Source organism: Quercus lobata, chromosome 2 (genome assembly GCF_001633185.2).
Source record: "Quercus lobata isolate SW786 chromosome 2, ValleyOak3.0 Primary Assembly, whole genome shotgun sequence".
Lineage (NCBI taxonomy): Eukaryota > Viridiplantae > Streptophyta > Magnoliopsida > Fagales > Fagaceae > Quercus > Quercus lobata.
In genome coordinates, this window is record NC_044905.1 from 85,702,720 (window position 1) to 85,720,835 (window position 18,116).

Here is an 18,116-nt window from a genome sequence, read left to right on the forward strand (position 1 = left end):
GATTTAGCAATTCAAGCAATACAAGTCCTCTTTAGAGGGAAATTCAAGAGGGCTTGGCTCTTCAAACTTTGCCTTGAATTTATTTCTTAAATTAGGAAAAGAACATAGAAAGACCAGCTTAGCTCGGCAAGAAGAGATGAGAAACCACGCAATCATAGCTCTTCAGAAAAGCTTCACACTGGCTAAGGAATTGGATCTCACCACCAACCAACTATATGAACTGTTTTAAACTTATCATTTTTGCAATGGTTGATGATTTACACAAGAAGACGTTGGAATACTCGATAAGGGAGAACTTGGAGAAGAAGACGAGAAGTATTGAATGGACCCTAGAGATTGCAATGGAGTTATTGATAGATGTGTACTTGCAGTTTTTGAAAAAGATATCACAGGGTTCTGGGTGTCAAACATTCTAGCTAGGCTTGTTAAGAAGAATGGATACACGTATAAAGGCTGATTTGGTAGGGCATGGTACATCGAAAATTGAAAAACTAATCCTAGACTTGTTGAGAAAGATGATATCAGACAACAAAGAAGAAAGGAGCAGAGAATAAGAAGAATGAGAAGAGGAGTAAAACGACACTACAAATAAGCTAAGCTACAAGTCTACTTAGAAGAGCAGCTAAACGGCATGTAGTCTTGGTTGATTATTTAACTCAGATTATGTCACACGTATTGTAACTAACTCTCACACGTGTTGTAACTAACTCCATTAGCTCCTTCTCCCTTTTCTGTTATTCTTTCAGTTATTCCGTTGCTCTCTGTTTTGGGTATTTGATTTCAGAGATGTATATAAGCTTGATGTATGTATAGATTCATTAAATACAAGAATTAGAGAAAGTTTCTTATCTCTTCTCTCAATTTCTCTCTCTGTTCTTCCTGTGTGTTCACACATTTGTTTCTTCCTTTATTTCTATTTTGTTATATGGTATCAGAGCACGAGCCTTCTTCAATGGCGTCGAATACTCAAGCTACTCAAGCTACTCAGATTTTCTCATCTCAACGAGAACTGACTCCGATGGAGGATCCACGAAGTCCATTTTTCTTGCATCATGGTGAAACACCAGGTGCGATTTTGGTTACTCAACCATTAACAGAGGATAATTATCCTATGTGGTCCAGAGCAATGAGAATGGCTTTGGATGCCAAGAGTAAGCTTGGATTCATTGATGGTACTGTTAATGCATCAATGGCGATCACACCGTTAGAGAAGCAAGCCTGGTCCAAATGCAATTCAATGATCTCCTCTTGGATCTTGAATTCTGTTTCTCCCAACCTCACTGCCAGTGTAATTTACAGAGACACTGCATTCGAAGTGTGGAATACTCTCAAGAAACGATTTTCTCAAGCAAATGGACCTAGGATCTCTCAACTTCAGAAACAAATCTCCACTATGATGCAAGGTGCTGCTACTGTCACAGGTTTCTTCACTGATCTTCAAGCTGCCTGGGATCAATTATTGAATTTCAGGCCTTCACCTTGTTGTTCATGTGGAAAGTGCACCTGTGGTGTGAATGATAAGATCACAACCTTTCAGCATCAAGATTCTCTCATGCAATTCTTGAACGGGTTGAATGATTCCTATTCTCAAGTGAAAACACAAATACTCATGATGGAGCCTAGTCCTTCCATTGATAAGGCATTTTCTTTGGTGATTCAAGAGGAAAGGCAAAGGTATTCAGGATTTTCTGCTGGTCCTTCTGTTGAATCAACTGCCCTTGCAGTCAAGAATCAAGGATTCAATCAAGGGATTCCATATCCAGGATACAACAAGAGCACTAAAGGAATCAATGCAAAAGGGAGGCCTGTATGTAGTCACTGTGGCAAGCTTGGACATGTTGTAGAAAAATGCTACAAATTGGTAGGATATCCTCCAGGTTACAAGCAGAAGGGCAGAGTGGCCATGGCCAATCAGGTCTTGACTGAAGATGATCAAGGAATTTCTAACAATTCTGGCAATCAACAGGTCAATTCATTTCCCTTTACTTCAAAGCAATATCAACAGTTAATCTCAATGCTCAGCTCTCATCATGCATCCACATTTGGTGCTGCCAATGATGCATTGCACTCAGCTAATTCTGCTCTTTCAGGTAATGTGTGTAATACTTAGTCAGATTGTGTTTCCTTAGACTTGCAACATTCAGTTTTTGCTGTTAATCCTATCAATAAGAATGCCTATGGTACTGATGTTTGGATCCTTGATACCGGAGCCACAGACCACATAGTGCATTCCTTATCTTTGTTTACACACATCACTAGCTCTATTTCCACATTTGTTCAATTACCTAATGGTGAAAGGGTCACAGTTACACATGTAGGTACAATTCAGGTTACTTCAACTTTAAAACTTGAAAATGTGTTGTGTGTTCCCTCTTTCACCTTCAACCTAATTTCTGTTAGCCAATTAACCAAAACACTTTCATGTTGTTTCATTTTTCTGTCAAAATTTTGCTTTATACAGGACCTTACTTGTTGGAAAACGATTGGAGTGGGTGAATTACATGACAATCTGTATCTGCTGCACACTGCATCTTCTTGCAAATTTGTTTCAGAAGATTCTTCAACTCTCGAGTCTGTTTTGCAATCTTTTGTCAATTCTGTATCTGGTTCAATATCCATTCCTAGAGTTAGCAAGTCTTATCTTTGGCACATGAGGTTAGGACATGCCTCTGATAATAAGTTTCAGGCCTTACACAGTCATATACCTGATGTACAAAATTTTCATAGCAATAAAAATTGTGTTCTTTGTCCAATTGCAAAACAGAAGAGGCTTCCATTTCCCTTTCTTAATCATGTTTCAAATGCTGCTTTTGATTTGATCCATTGTGACGTTTGAGGACCATTTGCCAAGCTCACTCATGATGGATTCAGATTCTTTCTTACCATTGTGGATGATGCCACAAGATCCACTTGGATTTATCTTATGAAATCAAAGGCTGAGACTAGACCTTTGCTGATTTCTTTCTATAACATGATCAATACACAATTTCATGCAAATATCAAGACCATTAGAACTGATAATGCCGCTGAATTTTTCTTAAAAGACTTTTATGCAAGCAAAGGTATCATTCACCAACATTCATGTGTTGCCACTCCACAACAAAATTCAGTTGTGGAGAGGAAACACCAACACATTTTAAGCATTGCAAGGGCATTAAAATTTCAATCTAATGTTCCTATTTGCTATTGGGGTGACTGTGTATTGACTGCTGCATATATAATCAATAGGTTACCCTCCAAACTTCTGAACCAGAAAACTCCCTTTGAAAAACTCTATGGAAAGCCTCCTTCCTTTCTTCATTTAAAGGTATTTGGCTGTCTTTGCTTTGCCTCTACCTTATCCCATAACAGATCCAAATTTGATCCTAGATCATCCCCTTGTGTCTTTCTTGGTTACCCGTTTGGAGTTAAGGGTTACAAATTACTTGATTTGACTACCAAGAGGATTTTCATATCCAGAGATGTTCATTTCCTTGAGACTGTTTTTCCTTTCATTTCACAACCTCATTCTTATTCTCCAAACACTAATATCCCTTTATCTCACCTTTTTCCTTCAGTGGCTGAACCACATACCTCTTTCTTTGATTTTGAAACCTCTGGCACTTCTTCTTATGTCCCACAGGTTCCTCTCACTGATGTTCTTCCCAATCATGATGTTCCTTTAGCTCCTTTACCTACTGATATATCAGTTTTAGCTCCTGCAGATTCATTTGTTCCCAATACTGCAACCTTACCTGTTGAAGATTCTGCAGAATTACATGTTACAAATTCTGCAGATCCTTCACCTTCTCAATCTATCCAACCTATCATTCCTTCCACTCTTCCATCCTCTATTCCCTTAAGAAAGTCATCCAGACTCTCCAAACCACCTGCATACTTAACAGATTTTAAATGCAGCACAGTTGTTACTGATAATCCACCTTCCCTTTCTGCCAACAAGTCAGGTATCCTCTTTCCCTTGTCTCATTATCTTAATTCTTCAAAATTATCCTCCAATTATGCACATTTCTGCTCCCTCATCTCTGCCATACCTGAACCTACATCTTACCATGAGGCAATCAAAGATTCTAATTGGCAGGATGCTATGGCATCTGAAATTGCTGCTTTGGAGGCTAATCAAACCTGGTCCATTACACCTTTACCTCCTCATAAAAGGGCCATTGGGTGCAAATGGGTCTATAGAGTCAAATACAATGCTGATGGCTCCTTGGACAGATACAAAGCTAGGCTTGTTGCCAAAGGTTTCACTCAACAAGCTGGCTTAGACTTCACTGATACTTTTTCACTTGTTGCTAAGCTCACTACTGTCAAAACTCTTCTTGCCATTTCTGCTATGAGAGGTTGGCATTTGGTTCAACTTGATGTGAACAATGCCTTTCTTAATGGTGATCTCCATGAAGAAGTCTATATGCAGTTACCTCAGGGATTTCACAGCAAGGGGGAGAACCTAGTTTGCAAGCTTAACAAGTCTTTGTATGGTCTCAAGCAAGCATCAAGACAGTGGTACTCCAAGTTCTCTTCAACCATTTTAAAATATGGTTTCAAGCAATCCAAATCAGATTACTCCTTGTTCACTAAGAAGTGCAATCAGACTTTCATAGCATTACTTGTTTATGTTGATGACATTCTAATTGCAAGCAATGATGTTCAAGCAGTTGAAGATCTTAAGACTTCTTTGAATCAGGAATTCAAGTTGAAAGACCTTGGTAATTTGAAATATTTTCTTGGTCTTGAGGTTGCTAGATCAGAGAAAGGAATTTCATTATGTCAAAGGAAGTATGCATTAGGTGTTCTTAAAGATGCTGGAATGACAAGTTGCAAACCCAGTAAAGTACCAATGGAACAAAACTTAAAACTAAGCAAATTTCAAGGAGAATTGTTGACTGATCCGGGTGTTTATAGGAGATTAGTTGGAAGACTGCTTTACCTAACCATAACAAGACCAGATATTACCTATTCAGTTCATAAACTAAGCCAATTCATGGCTAAGCCTAGAAAGCCACATCTTGATGCAGCCTACAAGGTGTTGCAATACATTAAAGGATGCCCTGGCCAAGGCATTCTCCTATCATCAAAATCAGATTTGCATTTGAAGGCTTACACGGATGCAGATTGGGCCTCTTGTGTAGATACCAGAAGGTCTACTACTGGATTTTGTGTGTTTTTAGGAGACTCATTGATCTCATGGAAGTCTAAGAAACAATCCATAGTTTCTAGATCCTCAGCTGAAGCTGAATATAAGGCAATGGCCTTAAGTGTTTGTGAAATGACTTGGCTGTTGGCTTTGTTAAAGGATTTTGAAGTTGATCATCCACAACCGGGCATGCTTTTCTGTGATAACCAGGCAGCAATCTATATTGGTGAGAACCCTGTCTTCCATGAACGTACAAAACACATAGAAGTAGACTGCCACTTGGTTAGAGACAAGGTACAAGAAAAGGTGATTCGTTTATTCTTCACTCCCACACATACACAGCTAGCAGATCTATTTACCAAGGCATTATGCAGTCAGCAGCTGAAGTTCTTAATTTCCAAGATGAATGTATTAAACATACATAATTCTGAGTCTCATCTTGAGGGGGAGTATCAGACAATAAAGAAGAAAGGAGCAGAGAATAAGAAGAATGAGAAGAGGAGTAAAACGACACTACAAATAAGCTAAGCTACAAGTCTACTTAGAAGAGCAGCTAAACGGCATGTAGTCTTGGTTGATTATTTAACTCAGATTATGTCACACGTATTGTAACTAACTCTCACACGTGTTGTAACTAACTCCATTAGCTCCTTCTCCCTTTTCTGTTATTCTTTCAGTTATTCCGTTGCTCTCTGTTTTGGGTATTTGATTTCAGAGATGTATATAAGCTTGATGTATGTACAGATTCATTAAATACAAGAATTAGAGAAAGTTTCTTATCTCTTCTCTCAATTTCTCTCTCTGTTCTTCCTGTGTGTTCACACATTTGTTTCTTCCTTTATTTCTATTTTGTTATAGATGATGTCACAGATGAAGGAAAAGAAGATTTTTAATGCAGAAGCAAGTTAAAAATCTCTGTAAGATTACATAAATTCAGATTCAATGGTAGCTCTTTTCATTCAAGGAGGAACTATTTCTTGAAGAAAATTTTTTGGAAAAAGAAACGATAGTTTGGTTTAGTCTAAAGCCAGGCTGCAACAAAGTAGAAATGCTATATTGTGATGTTTGTCCTTTCCCACTTCTCACGATTTTCGTTTCGTTTATAGTTATTTAATTTTGGGGTAGCAGACTTTTAGAAGGATGTAAAAAATGGCGTAATTATCTAATTTCTCGTGTACATTTCCATGGAATAATTTTCTTTGATTCTTCAATTGCTCATGTGCAAATTTAGTTACATATTACAATACTCTGTCTACTAGTCTTAAACTCCAAGTTGACATTATCATTCTTTTACCTCTCTCTCTCTCTCTCTCTCTCTCTCTCTCTCTCTCACACACACACACACACACACATCATTTCATCCACACAGTAGCTTTCCCCCAATAAAAGCTGATTAGAGAAGGCAAAATCATGAGTTCTCATTGATTGAAATTATTGAACCTTTGGTTTTACCTTAACTACCCTCAAATCAGCAAACCCACCATCATGTCTTTATTGACACTAAGTTCTAAATAGTAACATACTAACATCATAGAGCCTAAGGTTCCAAAACTAGCAAACATTTCTCAATTGACAATTGCTTAAAGAGTATAAAATGATCAAATTGAGAATCAAAGTTTCATGATTTGTATTAGAGTTCCAACCACCGTCGATTATGAAATCAATAATGTGGGTAAAGCATGTAGTTCTCTAGTTCTGGATATTCCATATTAGATCTCTTCTAAAATTAAAAAGCATCAAGCTTCTTAAACATTTGTTCACCACCTCATAATTGATAGCTTTAAAGCCTTTAATATGTAACGCCAAAAAACATTTTCATGGACATGTTGACTATAATATAACAACCCTCTAACAAACCTCTTCAATCATGAAAAATTAAGTTGCAAGCAACCAAACCTCTAGTTATTATGTTTACCTTAACCATGACATTCCTCATACACTCCCCAGCTACAGTGCTTCATTCTCTCTAAATCATTTCCATTCTATAGTACTTTTCCACACAGCATGCCTAGAACAGCACAAGTTCTTGAATCAATCCATCTAATGAACGCAGCACATATTTTCAGGGAATCTATCAGACTTGTACTTCTTCATTCAACTCATTTCCATTCAATCTCAATATTCCTTTTCTCACCTCTCCCTATCTCTCTCTTCATCTCCCACTTTCTCATTCACCAATTTCCCCAAATGCCCGCCTCAACAATTAAATTCACACATCATTTACTTGGACTACCTCTGTCTAAATTACTCTCCAATAACATTGTTCACATCATCATATGTTTTCCTTCATTTATCACCTTCTCTCTGCTTGGAAGAGCTGCCACTGCTCAAGCAGTGTCAGACAGTTACAACAGAATAAACCTTGATAGAAGAAGGTTACTTATGAGAAGTGGCTTGGCTTGGATTAGGCTTCTCCATACAAGTTTTTGTGAGTTCCTTCTTGTATTTGGCCTTCTGGGTGTTTTGGTGGCTATGTTGGCAACAATACCAAAGATATTATTTGCATGGGGTATTTGTTCCAAAATGTTAGGACTCTGGGGTGTCCTAGGGATTCTAGGTGTGCCCTTTTGCGTGGCATTTGCACATGTTATGGTTGTAGGGAACCTAGCGAGGGTTTTATCAGTATTGGAGGGTGAGAGTTATGGGTTTGAGTCATTATTGAAGGCCAAGAGTCTCATGGAAGGAAAGCGACAAACAGCTTTGGTTATGGCTTTGTCTAGCAATATGGGTCTTAGACTAGTTGAGCGTTTGTTTGAGTTTAGGATGTGCAGCGGAATCAGCTTATGGGAAGCTCCTCTGTTGGTTTCCATGTATTCCTTGGTGCTAGTTTTTGACAGTGTCATGAATGTTGTGTTCTATTATGCATGTAAACCTTGAGATTTTCTAATGTCATATAGGTAGCAAATGTTCCTTTACTGTGGTTGATTCAGATTAGGATCATCTTGAGTTTTAGAAATTTCTAAAATCCAATTCATTCAATTTGAAATGAGTGAACTAAATTTTACTAAGTTATCAACATTTAAGTAAATGTTAACTATCACCATTTTGAGATATATATATATATATATATTATTATTAATGAAGTGGCAAAATCCAATTCACACATTTTATATAAATAGATTAGATTTTAACTCCTTGGTGGAAACCTTTCCAACTCTCAAGAATCCTAATCCGGTTGATTCCACAAACTTCAAAGGATTTTAATTAGTTGAATGATTCTACAATTTTTGTGACTGAAAATATTTGTTGTATAAGCCAGAAAATACGACTGACCGAGGTTAATGTCCTATTAGCCACTAGAAGCAAATTCATCTCTAAGAAAGAGAACAAAATATGTTGGTAAGGGAGCCTTCAGCCAGAGCTATTCAAGCAAGATCTACCCTTGAATTTGTATAACTTCATACAAGCAAGATCTACCCTTGCATCTTTTTTCAATCAACTGCATAAACTTATCTTTGGTTTAAGGGGAAGATGTGAAAAGGGGGCATTAACATGGAATCCTTTGCCAAGAATTTTTTATTTTTTATTTTAAGTTTGTGAATTACCCGTGCACTCCATGAGTCTTGAATGCACAAAGCACTCTCCACCTTTACGAAGGAAGGAAATTCCATTTGAGTCAGATCTCAATGGCCCTTTACCAAAGAAATTTAATTTGGCATTTGTATTGAAATGCATTGCCAAGAAACTAAATTAGCAAGCCATGAAATTATCTGAGATGGGGAAAAAGTAGAGATGAACTCAGATAATTGAGAGAACATAAGAGAACAGCCATGAGTATAAATCAGGAGAGTATGATACAGGAGAGTATGATACACTTGATACAAAAGCATTGCCTAAAAGCGGAAACTTCCAAACATTTCCCCTCCCCTCTCCTCCCCAAACATACCCTTGGTCTGATAGCTACCCCTTGCTTGAGCAGAGAGCAAATGCTTCTTTTTCCAAAACCCTTGCAGCAGGTCCCGATGCCACCATCAGCTCAGAAATTTCAACTGCTCAGACAAGTGAACAATTAAAATCTATTACTACCAATACCTCCGACTGTAAAATGCCATCATATATATGAAAATGGCTTCAGCCAAAAAATATGTTTACCAAGTTGTTAATTAATTTATATGCATAGAAAACCTCAAATCACTGGCAACTCAAAAATCCACCAATTAAATTCCCATCAGTTTTATATACTAATCAAAATGCAACCAACAGGAAGAAGCAGCAGAGGATGTAGATCTGACAACTAAAAAAGGACTATATGTATAAGTTCAGATAAATTACAGAATTGATCCACACATATTAAGATCCTACGTTACAAGAAAAATGTGTTCCCTCCACTAAGAAAAGCAAAAGCATAATGGGCTAAATGCAGCAGGTTGAAAAACTCAGGCCTCAATACCAGGTTTTTCACTGACAGACACCACAAAGCACTAACATTAGCAACAATGAGGTACAAGAGTTCCACAGACCAAGAGAAAAGCTTATTTCTACTATCTGCAAGTTAAAAAGTACGGAGAAACAGAACAAAGACAATGGATAATATCCTTGTTCCCAAAATTTAATCACTTCTTGGTATCACCTCAAAGAGAAATACTAACTGGGACAAACATGGATATCATGTTTCCAACGGAGACTTCTAGGGATCAAATCCCCCCCTCCCCCAACTATTGAATTATCATAAAAGAAATAAATAAATAAAAAGACATGGGTATCCAGTGAAAAAAAAAAGTATTTTAGAGATAGCATATAGTTGAAAAACTTCCACTCTCCAAAGGCAGTTATGTCAACTTGTTTTTTTCTGGTGCCTCTTTACCTAATAGAGCACGCACCTACTGCTAGCAATAAGGACCAAACAAGTAGTACAAGTTATTGGCACTTAAAAAAAAAATTAGTACAAGCTATAGGCAATACTAAAGTAAAGCAATTAACCCTAAAAAATTTCCGTAATGTTTGCTAGCTACTCCACTCCTTAAGCATTAACCCAAGAGAGGTTTCCATAATGTTTGTTAGCTACTCCATGCTTTTGAAATATGCATCACATCAAACGGGAGCAAAGCCACCTACGGAATGGTCCATATCAAACGCCTTTGCAAGAACATAACCACCACATTTAGGTCCAATACAATCTAAATTGAAAGGTTTGCAATGTTCTCTTTTCTAATGGACTAAACCTTTCACAAAAACAAAGTATCACATGACCTCATCTATGTTATGCCTGTCCTAATATGCAATGGAGAACAAACTGACATCCATAACCATTAATCCAAGTAGAAGTCGTTTCACTTTGGTTACATAAAACCAGATACCTTATGAGTGTAAAATAATTAGGGTTCACACTTGTTTTCATATGTATCATTTAAACTTGAATTTCAACTTCTTACAAATTGCATATTCTAGCCAGAGATGAAGATGTAAATCAACACAACACAATTTGACAAAGCAAATCAAATGTTTCCTTAAACAAGAGATGCATAAGTTAATCATTAATACCTGCTGTCAAAAAAGGAATAAAAACAAATACAATATTTTTCCCTAATTTTTCACATCTAATACTGGCAAATATCTCTCTCAAAAAAAGATACTAGCAAATAACATATCATTCAATCATAACAAATAATTCAAACATGCCATGTAAGATCAAGGAAACACCCACCACCAACATCACTCACTAACATTCTCTTCAGAAGCATCGGAATCCTCATCATCCTCCACCTCTTCCTGCATTTTCGCAATCTCCACTTGCGCCCTCTCCAGAATCTGCTTCTTCTGCAACTCCAACTCCCTCTGGAACTCCAACCTCATCTTCTCCAACTCCATCATCTGCTGCCTCTTACTACTCTCAATCTTCTCATATATCTCCCCAAACCTCTGTATCGAATCCGCCAACACCTTATACGACAATCCATCTCCACCGCAGCCTCTCACTCCCCCCCTCTCATCCAACCCATTCCCTTCCTCTTCCTCCTCCTCATTCTCCGACTCCCCGGGACTATCCCTCATCTCATCAAACCCATTAGACCTCTCCAAATAAACCCGGGTATTCATAAACACATACTCCCCGGAATCAATCCCACACGCCAACCCGCACTCTTGCCTCGGCGACGAAGCCATTAACATATCCATCTTCTTAAAGTAGACCCATTTGCTAGAATTCAATCCAAAGTCCTCAACTTTAACCTTCTCTTTCTTGTACTTCCTCTTCAGCTTATCCAACATAGTTCTACACTGCAACTCATCCTTCTCCATCTTCGACGCCTCCGATACCTTCTCCGCAACATCGTTCCAGTCCTCAGACCTCAAGCTCTTCCTCCCCAACTGGAGAAACCTGTCCCCCCACACCTCCAACAACACAAACACCGCGTGCTCATTCCAGTGAGCACCCGAATACAGAGGCTTCGAGCTCCTACTACCCCTCGGAACCGAAGCGAAGTCGAACTCGAACTCGGGAATCGAATTCCTTAGCTTCCTCTTCTTTGAGTGCCTGTCGACAAATTCACCATCTCCTTCCAAATTCCGATAATACCCACCTGGGTTTTCGTCATCTTCGTCGTCCAAAGCTTCTTCCAACACGACGTCGTTTTCGTCGTCGTCGTCGTCTTCTTCGATTTCGTAGCGATTGGAGATTGGGTGAGAGAAAGGGGCATTGCGAATTGGATTTCTAGGGCGACGAGGTGGGTTGTATGGGTTTAAAGAATAGGGCTTTGAAGGGTACCTCGCGTCGTCTTCAATGTCATCCATTTTTTTTTTTTCTGCAATAAAATTGATTTAGAACCAAACAAGCCCTAATTTTGATTTCGAGAAATGTTAGGGTTTTTGTTTTGGTTTGGAATTGAGGACGGTGTCGTTTTTGTTGGGGCTTGGCAAACCCTAAATTGTTCTATTTTTCTGGCGAAAATTTTTGAACAAAGAGTTGGGAGTTTCGGGTAGGGGAGAGAGAGAGAGGCTGATTGAATCGGGTGGGTTTTTGGGGAAAATATCGGCGGGAGCTAAAATGCACCGGGGGTGCGTGCGTGGTGTAAAATTAAAGTGGCCGTTGGTTTTCGCTTTTTCAGTTTTCAGTAGATTGTCCACGCGTCACCGGTGCGCGTAGCTATATGTTGTGTTTGTATAGTTGTCATGCGCCACACTGACACTGGGTTTCTGGGCCGTGTTGGATTGGAACTTGATTTCAGAAGGCTGGCCACTGAAAACTTGCTAGAAACCGAAGTGGCAAACGTGGGCTAAAGCCCAGGTACTGTGTGAGATGGATGATAACGTACCCCCTTATTTTTTTTTTAATTTTTTTTTCTATAAATAATTCGATAGTTACAAGAGAATTTCAAAACCAAATATCTTAAAAAAACCAAGAGATACCAATTAGTTGAGTTACAAAAATTTTAAAATAATAATTAACATTGTATTCAAATGCACTCTTTATGTATGCTTGGCTTTTGACCTTCAAAATATGCTTAGTTATGAATTATGATGAGTTCTGATTTTGATGTTTGGTAAGAAATGAAATTGCACGTATTAGGTCAAAAACACTCAATTTTGGTTATACATAAAGGGGTATTTTTTTCAAAAACATGCTCCTCTTACCGTTTTGCATTTAAAAATAAAAAATAAAAAAATTTGTTCTATATAAGAGTCTTTCTTTAAAAATCACAAGCCTCACAACAAAAACATTGAAAATTTGTTCAACACATGCTTCTTACAACTAAATCCTACTATATATTTTTTTTAAATAATCATTGTGTTTTTCAGGATAAGAAAAATAAAAAGAGCCATTACTATTGAAAAGAATTTAATAATAAGAAATTATTATTATTATAACTCTAATTTTTAATAGACCAAAATTTAGGTATAATTCCTTAAGTGCATTATATTAGGGTTCTCAATTAAATTCAAATACATGCCTACATTATTAACCAATACAATAGAATTAGTATTACCTTTTTCAATGAATATTAAATTCAATTTTGTTGTGTGTTTGAATTTAATTAAGAATCTAATGTATTGCACATAAGGAACTGAATCAGAGTCTATTCCTTATTATTATTATTATTATTATTGTAGGAATAAAAGAACTAAGTAGGAGTATTGTCGTGGGTCGAGTCAGAGGATGCCGAGGATGCCAAGGATAATCAAGCAATGAAACAAGCATGTGGGTTGATAGGCCGAGGACAAGGACAAATGATGACGAGCAGGTAGTGTCTCCCGAGGAGCCAAACTTCCTCGGGAAGCGTTATAGAGGGTCGGAACCTGGCCGCCTAGAGAATAATGTGCAAGAGGCAACTATACTTTTGAGGATGAGCTTCGAAGTAAGGAGTCAACAGTGAACTAAGAAATATCTGAGAAGAAGACTGCTACCATCACATTAAATGTTCTGCACCTAACTAACTGGCCACATTTATGTGGAAATGATACCTGAACAGTGATATTTAGCGTTACAGCTACACACAAAAGTTCTAGGAGGGCTCTAATGGGACAAGCATCCAGAAGATAACTTATACAATCAACAAGTTGAATAGGACTATATAAAGAAAAGACCCCCGTGAGAAATGGGAGAGGTAATCACTAAAAAAACAAACAAAATGGAGAGAGAACACCTTGTACTGAGAAAAAGCTTGAATATATATAAGAACATCTTATCCTTGGACTTGATCGAGGAGTGTCATTATCATATTGTGTTCTTCTTACTGGTTTAATCTCCTTCAGTTAAGGCCCATACTCGGTTTGCTAAAACGTTCTTCTTTGTAAGATCCACTCTCTAACAAATTTATTGTGTTAGGCTTGTTGGACCTTTCTTAACTGTTCGCCGAGGGAGGCTTTAGTTTTGGGCCCTTACAATTGGCGCTATTTATGGGAAACTTGAAGAAGAGTGTATAGTTTAGATCAACCATGGTGGGTTCTAGTCCGAATCGAGAAGAATCTATGGGGTCTCAACGTCAAGACCAATTTCTTAACTTAGAACGGAGAAGAGATCGTGAAGTTAGTGTTCATACGACTCATACTAGTAGGAGTCATTCTAGAACTGGGAGTTATGTGTCGCATGGGGAGGATACTAGGGATCTCTAGTTGGAGATAGACCATTTGCACTGAAAACTATGTTGTAAACAAAGAATGGCGTCTCCTCGAAGCTTAGGGTCTGAGTTAGGGGAAGATGACAGTTATAGGCCAAGGTCAAGAATCCCTCCTAGTGAATCTTTTTCCTATAAGGAGGAACATTATCATAGGAAAAGGAGTAGAATTTCGGCCTATAGGAGCTTGGGAAATGATGCTATGAGTAGGGCCTTGCACCAAATCTCGAGATCACTGTTCACACAGAGGATTGAAAGGGCAAAGCTTCCTCATCGGTTTGTGCAACCCACTTTTACCATTTACATTAGGAGGACAGACCCAGTGGAGCACGTTAGTCACTTTAATAAGAGAATGACTGTTTGTTCGAGGAACGAGGCCTTGATGTGTAAAGTGTTCCTTTTTAGCTTGGGGCCTATTGCAATGAGATGGTTTGATGGGTTGGAAGAAGGCTCCATTAGCTTCTTCCAGGAGCTCACTAAGGCCTTCAGGGCTCAATTCTATACGTGTAGCAAGGTTCCTTACCCCCTAGACTCCTTGCTATCAATGGCAATGAGAGAGGGCGAAACTTTGAAAACTTACTCGAACAGATATTGGGAGATGTTCAATGAGATAGATGGAGATTTCAAGGATGTGGCTATAAGGACGTTTAAAGTCGGCCTTCCCTCTAAGCATGATTTGAGAAAATCCTTAACGAAGAAGCTTGTGCGAAGCATGCATCAATTAATGGATCGAATTGACGAGTATAAACGACTTGAGGAAGATCAACAGCAAAGGAAGGGGAAAGCGAAGATGACCCCTCCTGACTGAAGAGGCTTTAGGCCGGAGAGGTATAATAACAACAGACCCAGGAGAGATTATCCTAGACATGCTGGGCACTCTACTACTCAAGTAGTTAATACAGTATTTAGGGAGCCCGTACACCAAATCCTTGACAAGATAAAGAATGAACCGTATTTCAAGTGGCCGAATAAGATGAGAGGAGACCTTACCAAGCGTAATCAAGGTCTTTATTGCTAGTATCATCAAAACCGTGGACACACTACAGAAGATTGTAGAAATTTGCGCTATTATCTTGAGCAACTAGTCAAGATTGGGAAGCTGAGACAGTTTTTGTAACAACCACATGTACAGGGGAGTCAGGATAGGTTAGTGCATCAGCGAGACAACTCCTCGAAACCATCACTGGGAACAATCAATGTAATTATGGCAGCCCTAGGTCGAATTGACACATATTCATTTGAGGTCATGTCTGTATCCAGTTCACACACCGAGGATCCAATCCTTGAACCTAAACGGGGGAAGATGCAGGTCCGACCAGCTTTGAGCTTTTCCAATGACGATAAAGTGGGAACTTATCAGCCGCATGATGATGCCTTAGTGGTTACCCTTTGGATAGGGAGCTACGACGTAAGGAGGGTCCTAGTAGACCAAGGCAGTGGTGTAGAGATCATGTATCCTAATCTGTACAATGGACTTAAACTGAAACCCAAGGATCTAGTTAGCTATGATTCTCTTCTAGTGGGATTTGATGGGAAGAATGTTATCCCAAAGGGCATGATTAGATTGCTTGTTCAGGTGGGCTCAGAAGTGATGAAGGTGAACTTCATTGTGGTGGATGCTTACTCACGTTATACTGTCATCTTAGCAAGACCGTGGCTGCATGCCATGGGAGCTGTTTCTTCGACTTTGCATTTAAAGGTGAAGTATCCCTTTGGGGACCATGTTGAGGAGTTGATCGGAAGCCAGACCATGGCAAGGAAATGCTTGGTCGCTGCTATTAGACATTAGTCCAAGTGTGAACCCTTGGACATCCCCGAGAGGGCCTTGTAGCAATTAATAGAGGTAGAAGTATCCTTGGACGTTGCACATGAAGGGGCGAGGTGTGAGGAATTGGAGAAAATTATTATTGATGTCGATGCTGAGAGGTACGTCCAAGTTGGTGTTGGGGTTTATGCCCTAAAATCCAATTTATTGGCATGTCATAAATAATTAAATTGTTTAATTATATGAAACGATTTATAAGTGAATTCATGAGACATTATTATAGTCCTTGAGATGCATTGTATGTAATTTAGTCACAGAAGATATAAATCACAAGTTCCTTGTAAACTCAAAATATAGTTTGGAGTTGGGGATGAAATTGGGCGTTTTATCTGCGAAGACTATAACATATCAACTAAGATGGTTTGTCTTGATCATGGAAGTGGAGACTTCTAGTTGATGTGTCTTAAGAGTTAAGATATATTGAACTGGACCACTGTAAGATTAATTATTCAATCAAAAATTGTCACCTGAATAATTAATCTCACGACTTTTAGTTTCATAGACTCTCAATCCTGAGAGGATAGTGAACCCGATCATTAAATGTAGGTTACTTTAATATATCAAAAGTGAGATCTAATATTCATGGTCAAAACCTCAATATGTTGGGTAACTACACATAGTGTTGATGGAACACATATTCTCAAAATGGAATCCATAATCTCTTTTTATAGAGACACGAAATATCTCATTGAGATAAATTTAATGGGAACTAGATATTCAGGGCGCCCACTTTAGTAAGGAGTTACTAAAGTTTATATTTATTGAAATTGGATTTCAATAAATGTGAATAACTAAAAGATTAAACCGGGTACTTAAGGATAAAATATTTGTTTACAAAGTGACAATTTATGACTTTGTTCACTATGGATATTTCATTGAGGGGTCAAATGATATCATTAGAGTTTTGAGATATAATTTATTAATATGATCTAGAATGCAATTATATTTATATAATGGTATCAAATATAATTAATGGTAACTTTGGACTTGTCAAGAGTTAACAGATAAGCCCAAGGCCCATTAGAGCTAGAGTTTTATTTGTTCCTTTTGGTCCCATCTCAAATCACAAACTAAAACCCAATTGGGCAGGCCCAAAATGCTAGCCCAATTAGATAATCAGTTATGTATAAGGAGAGAAACATACAAAATTTTCAAAATATAGAAGATGGAAATGGTGTGTATGTGAGTGTAAGCCACTCTTTTATTCTCCCTTAAACACATAAGTGTAAACTAATTTAGAGACCACACTTCTTAGACATCATGTGGAATTGAGATGATGATTAGAGGTATTCTCAAGTCTTGGTTTTGAATTTCACTGCATCAAGGTTTTCTACTCTTTGTTCTAAAACTCAAGGTTACAAATTATTTCTCATGAATAAAACAGATTAGTGATTGTTGCTTGCACTGTGTGTTTTGTATGAGATGCAAAACCAGATTTTCCAACAGTTGGAGTCCAATTACCTCCTCAGGAAAGGGAGGAATGGCTGGCTTTCCTTAGGAGGAATGTGGATGTATTTGCTTGGAATGCCTATGAAACTCCTGGAGTAGACCTGAATTTCATTTGTCATCATCTAAATGTTAACCCAACCATTATCTTGAAGAAGCAACTACCTTGGCACTCTTCTAAAGAATATGAAGAGGCTATCAAGGAAGAAGTGGTGAACTTAAGCGTGCAGGGGCAATTAAGAAATTTTTTTACCCAGCATCGTTGGCCAATACAGTTGTGGTGAAGAAGAAGTCAGGGAAGTGGAGAGTCTGCGTAGATTTCACTGACTTGAATAAAGCTTGCCCTAAGGATCCTTTCTCGATTTCTTGGATAGATCAATTGGTGGATGCTACGGTCGGTCATCATCAGATGAGTCTTTTGGAGGCCTTCTAGGGGTATCATCAGATAAGATTAGCTTTGGCTGACTAGAAGAAGACTACTTTTGTGACGCCCACTAGGAATTATCATTACCGAGTAAACCTTTTGGATTGAAGAATGCTGGGTCTACCTACTAGCGGATGATGACTAGAATGTTTGAATTCCAACTTGGCAATAATATTGAAGTTTACATTGATGATAATGGTCGTGAAGAGTAAGGTGGTGTTCAAGCATCTAAGTGAT

General features: G+C 38.2%; 3 protein-coding genes across 3 annotated transcripts; 2 read left to right on the forward strand and 1 right to left on the reverse strand.

The window, feature by feature from the left end:
* Window positions 1-8,880: 8,880 nt before the first annotated feature.
* LOC115976960 (trihelix transcription factor ASIL2) lies at window positions 8,881-12,186 on the reverse strand. The gene is made up of 2 exons (XM_031098537.1): window positions 10,779-12,186; window positions 8,881-9,123 (listed from the first exon to the last, which is right to left on the reverse strand). The coding sequence occupies exon 1, from the start codon at window positions 11,861-11,863 to the stop codon at window positions 10,787-10,789; it is 1,077 nt and encodes a 358-aa protein (XP_030954397.1). The 5' UTR covers window positions 11,864-12,186; the 3' UTR covers window positions 8,881-9,123; window positions 10,779-10,786.
* A 2,041-nt stretch (window positions 12,187-14,227) lies between these two features.
* LOC115973144 lies at window positions 14,228-14,992 on the forward strand. The gene has a single exon (XM_031093392.1). The coding sequence runs from the start codon at window positions 14,228-14,230 to the stop codon at window positions 14,990-14,992; it is 765 nt and encodes a 254-aa protein (XP_030949252.1).
* Window positions 14,993-15,388: 396 nt separating this feature from the next.
* On the forward strand, window positions 15,389-15,973 carry LOC115973153. The gene has a single exon (XM_031093400.1). It carries the CDS (start codon window positions 15,389-15,391, stop codon window positions 15,971-15,973), a length of 585 nt encoding a protein of 194 aa, XP_030949260.1.
* The last annotated feature ends 2,143 nt before the right edge of the window (window positions 15,974-18,116 follow it).

Bases quoted from the DNA above. Each gene is read 5' to 3' on its own strand.
- LOC115973144 (XM_031093392.1), top strand. From the start codon at position 14,228: ATGGCGTCTCCTCGAAGCTTAGGGTCTGAGTTAGGGGAAGATGACAGT.
- LOC115973153 (XM_031093400.1), top strand. From the start codon at position 15,389: ATGGCAGCCCTAGGTCGAATTGACACATATTCATTTGAGGTCATGTCT.
- LOC115976960 (XM_031098537.1), bottom strand. From the start codon at position 11,863: ATGGATGACATTGAAGACGACGCGAGGTACCCTTCAAAGCCCTATTCT.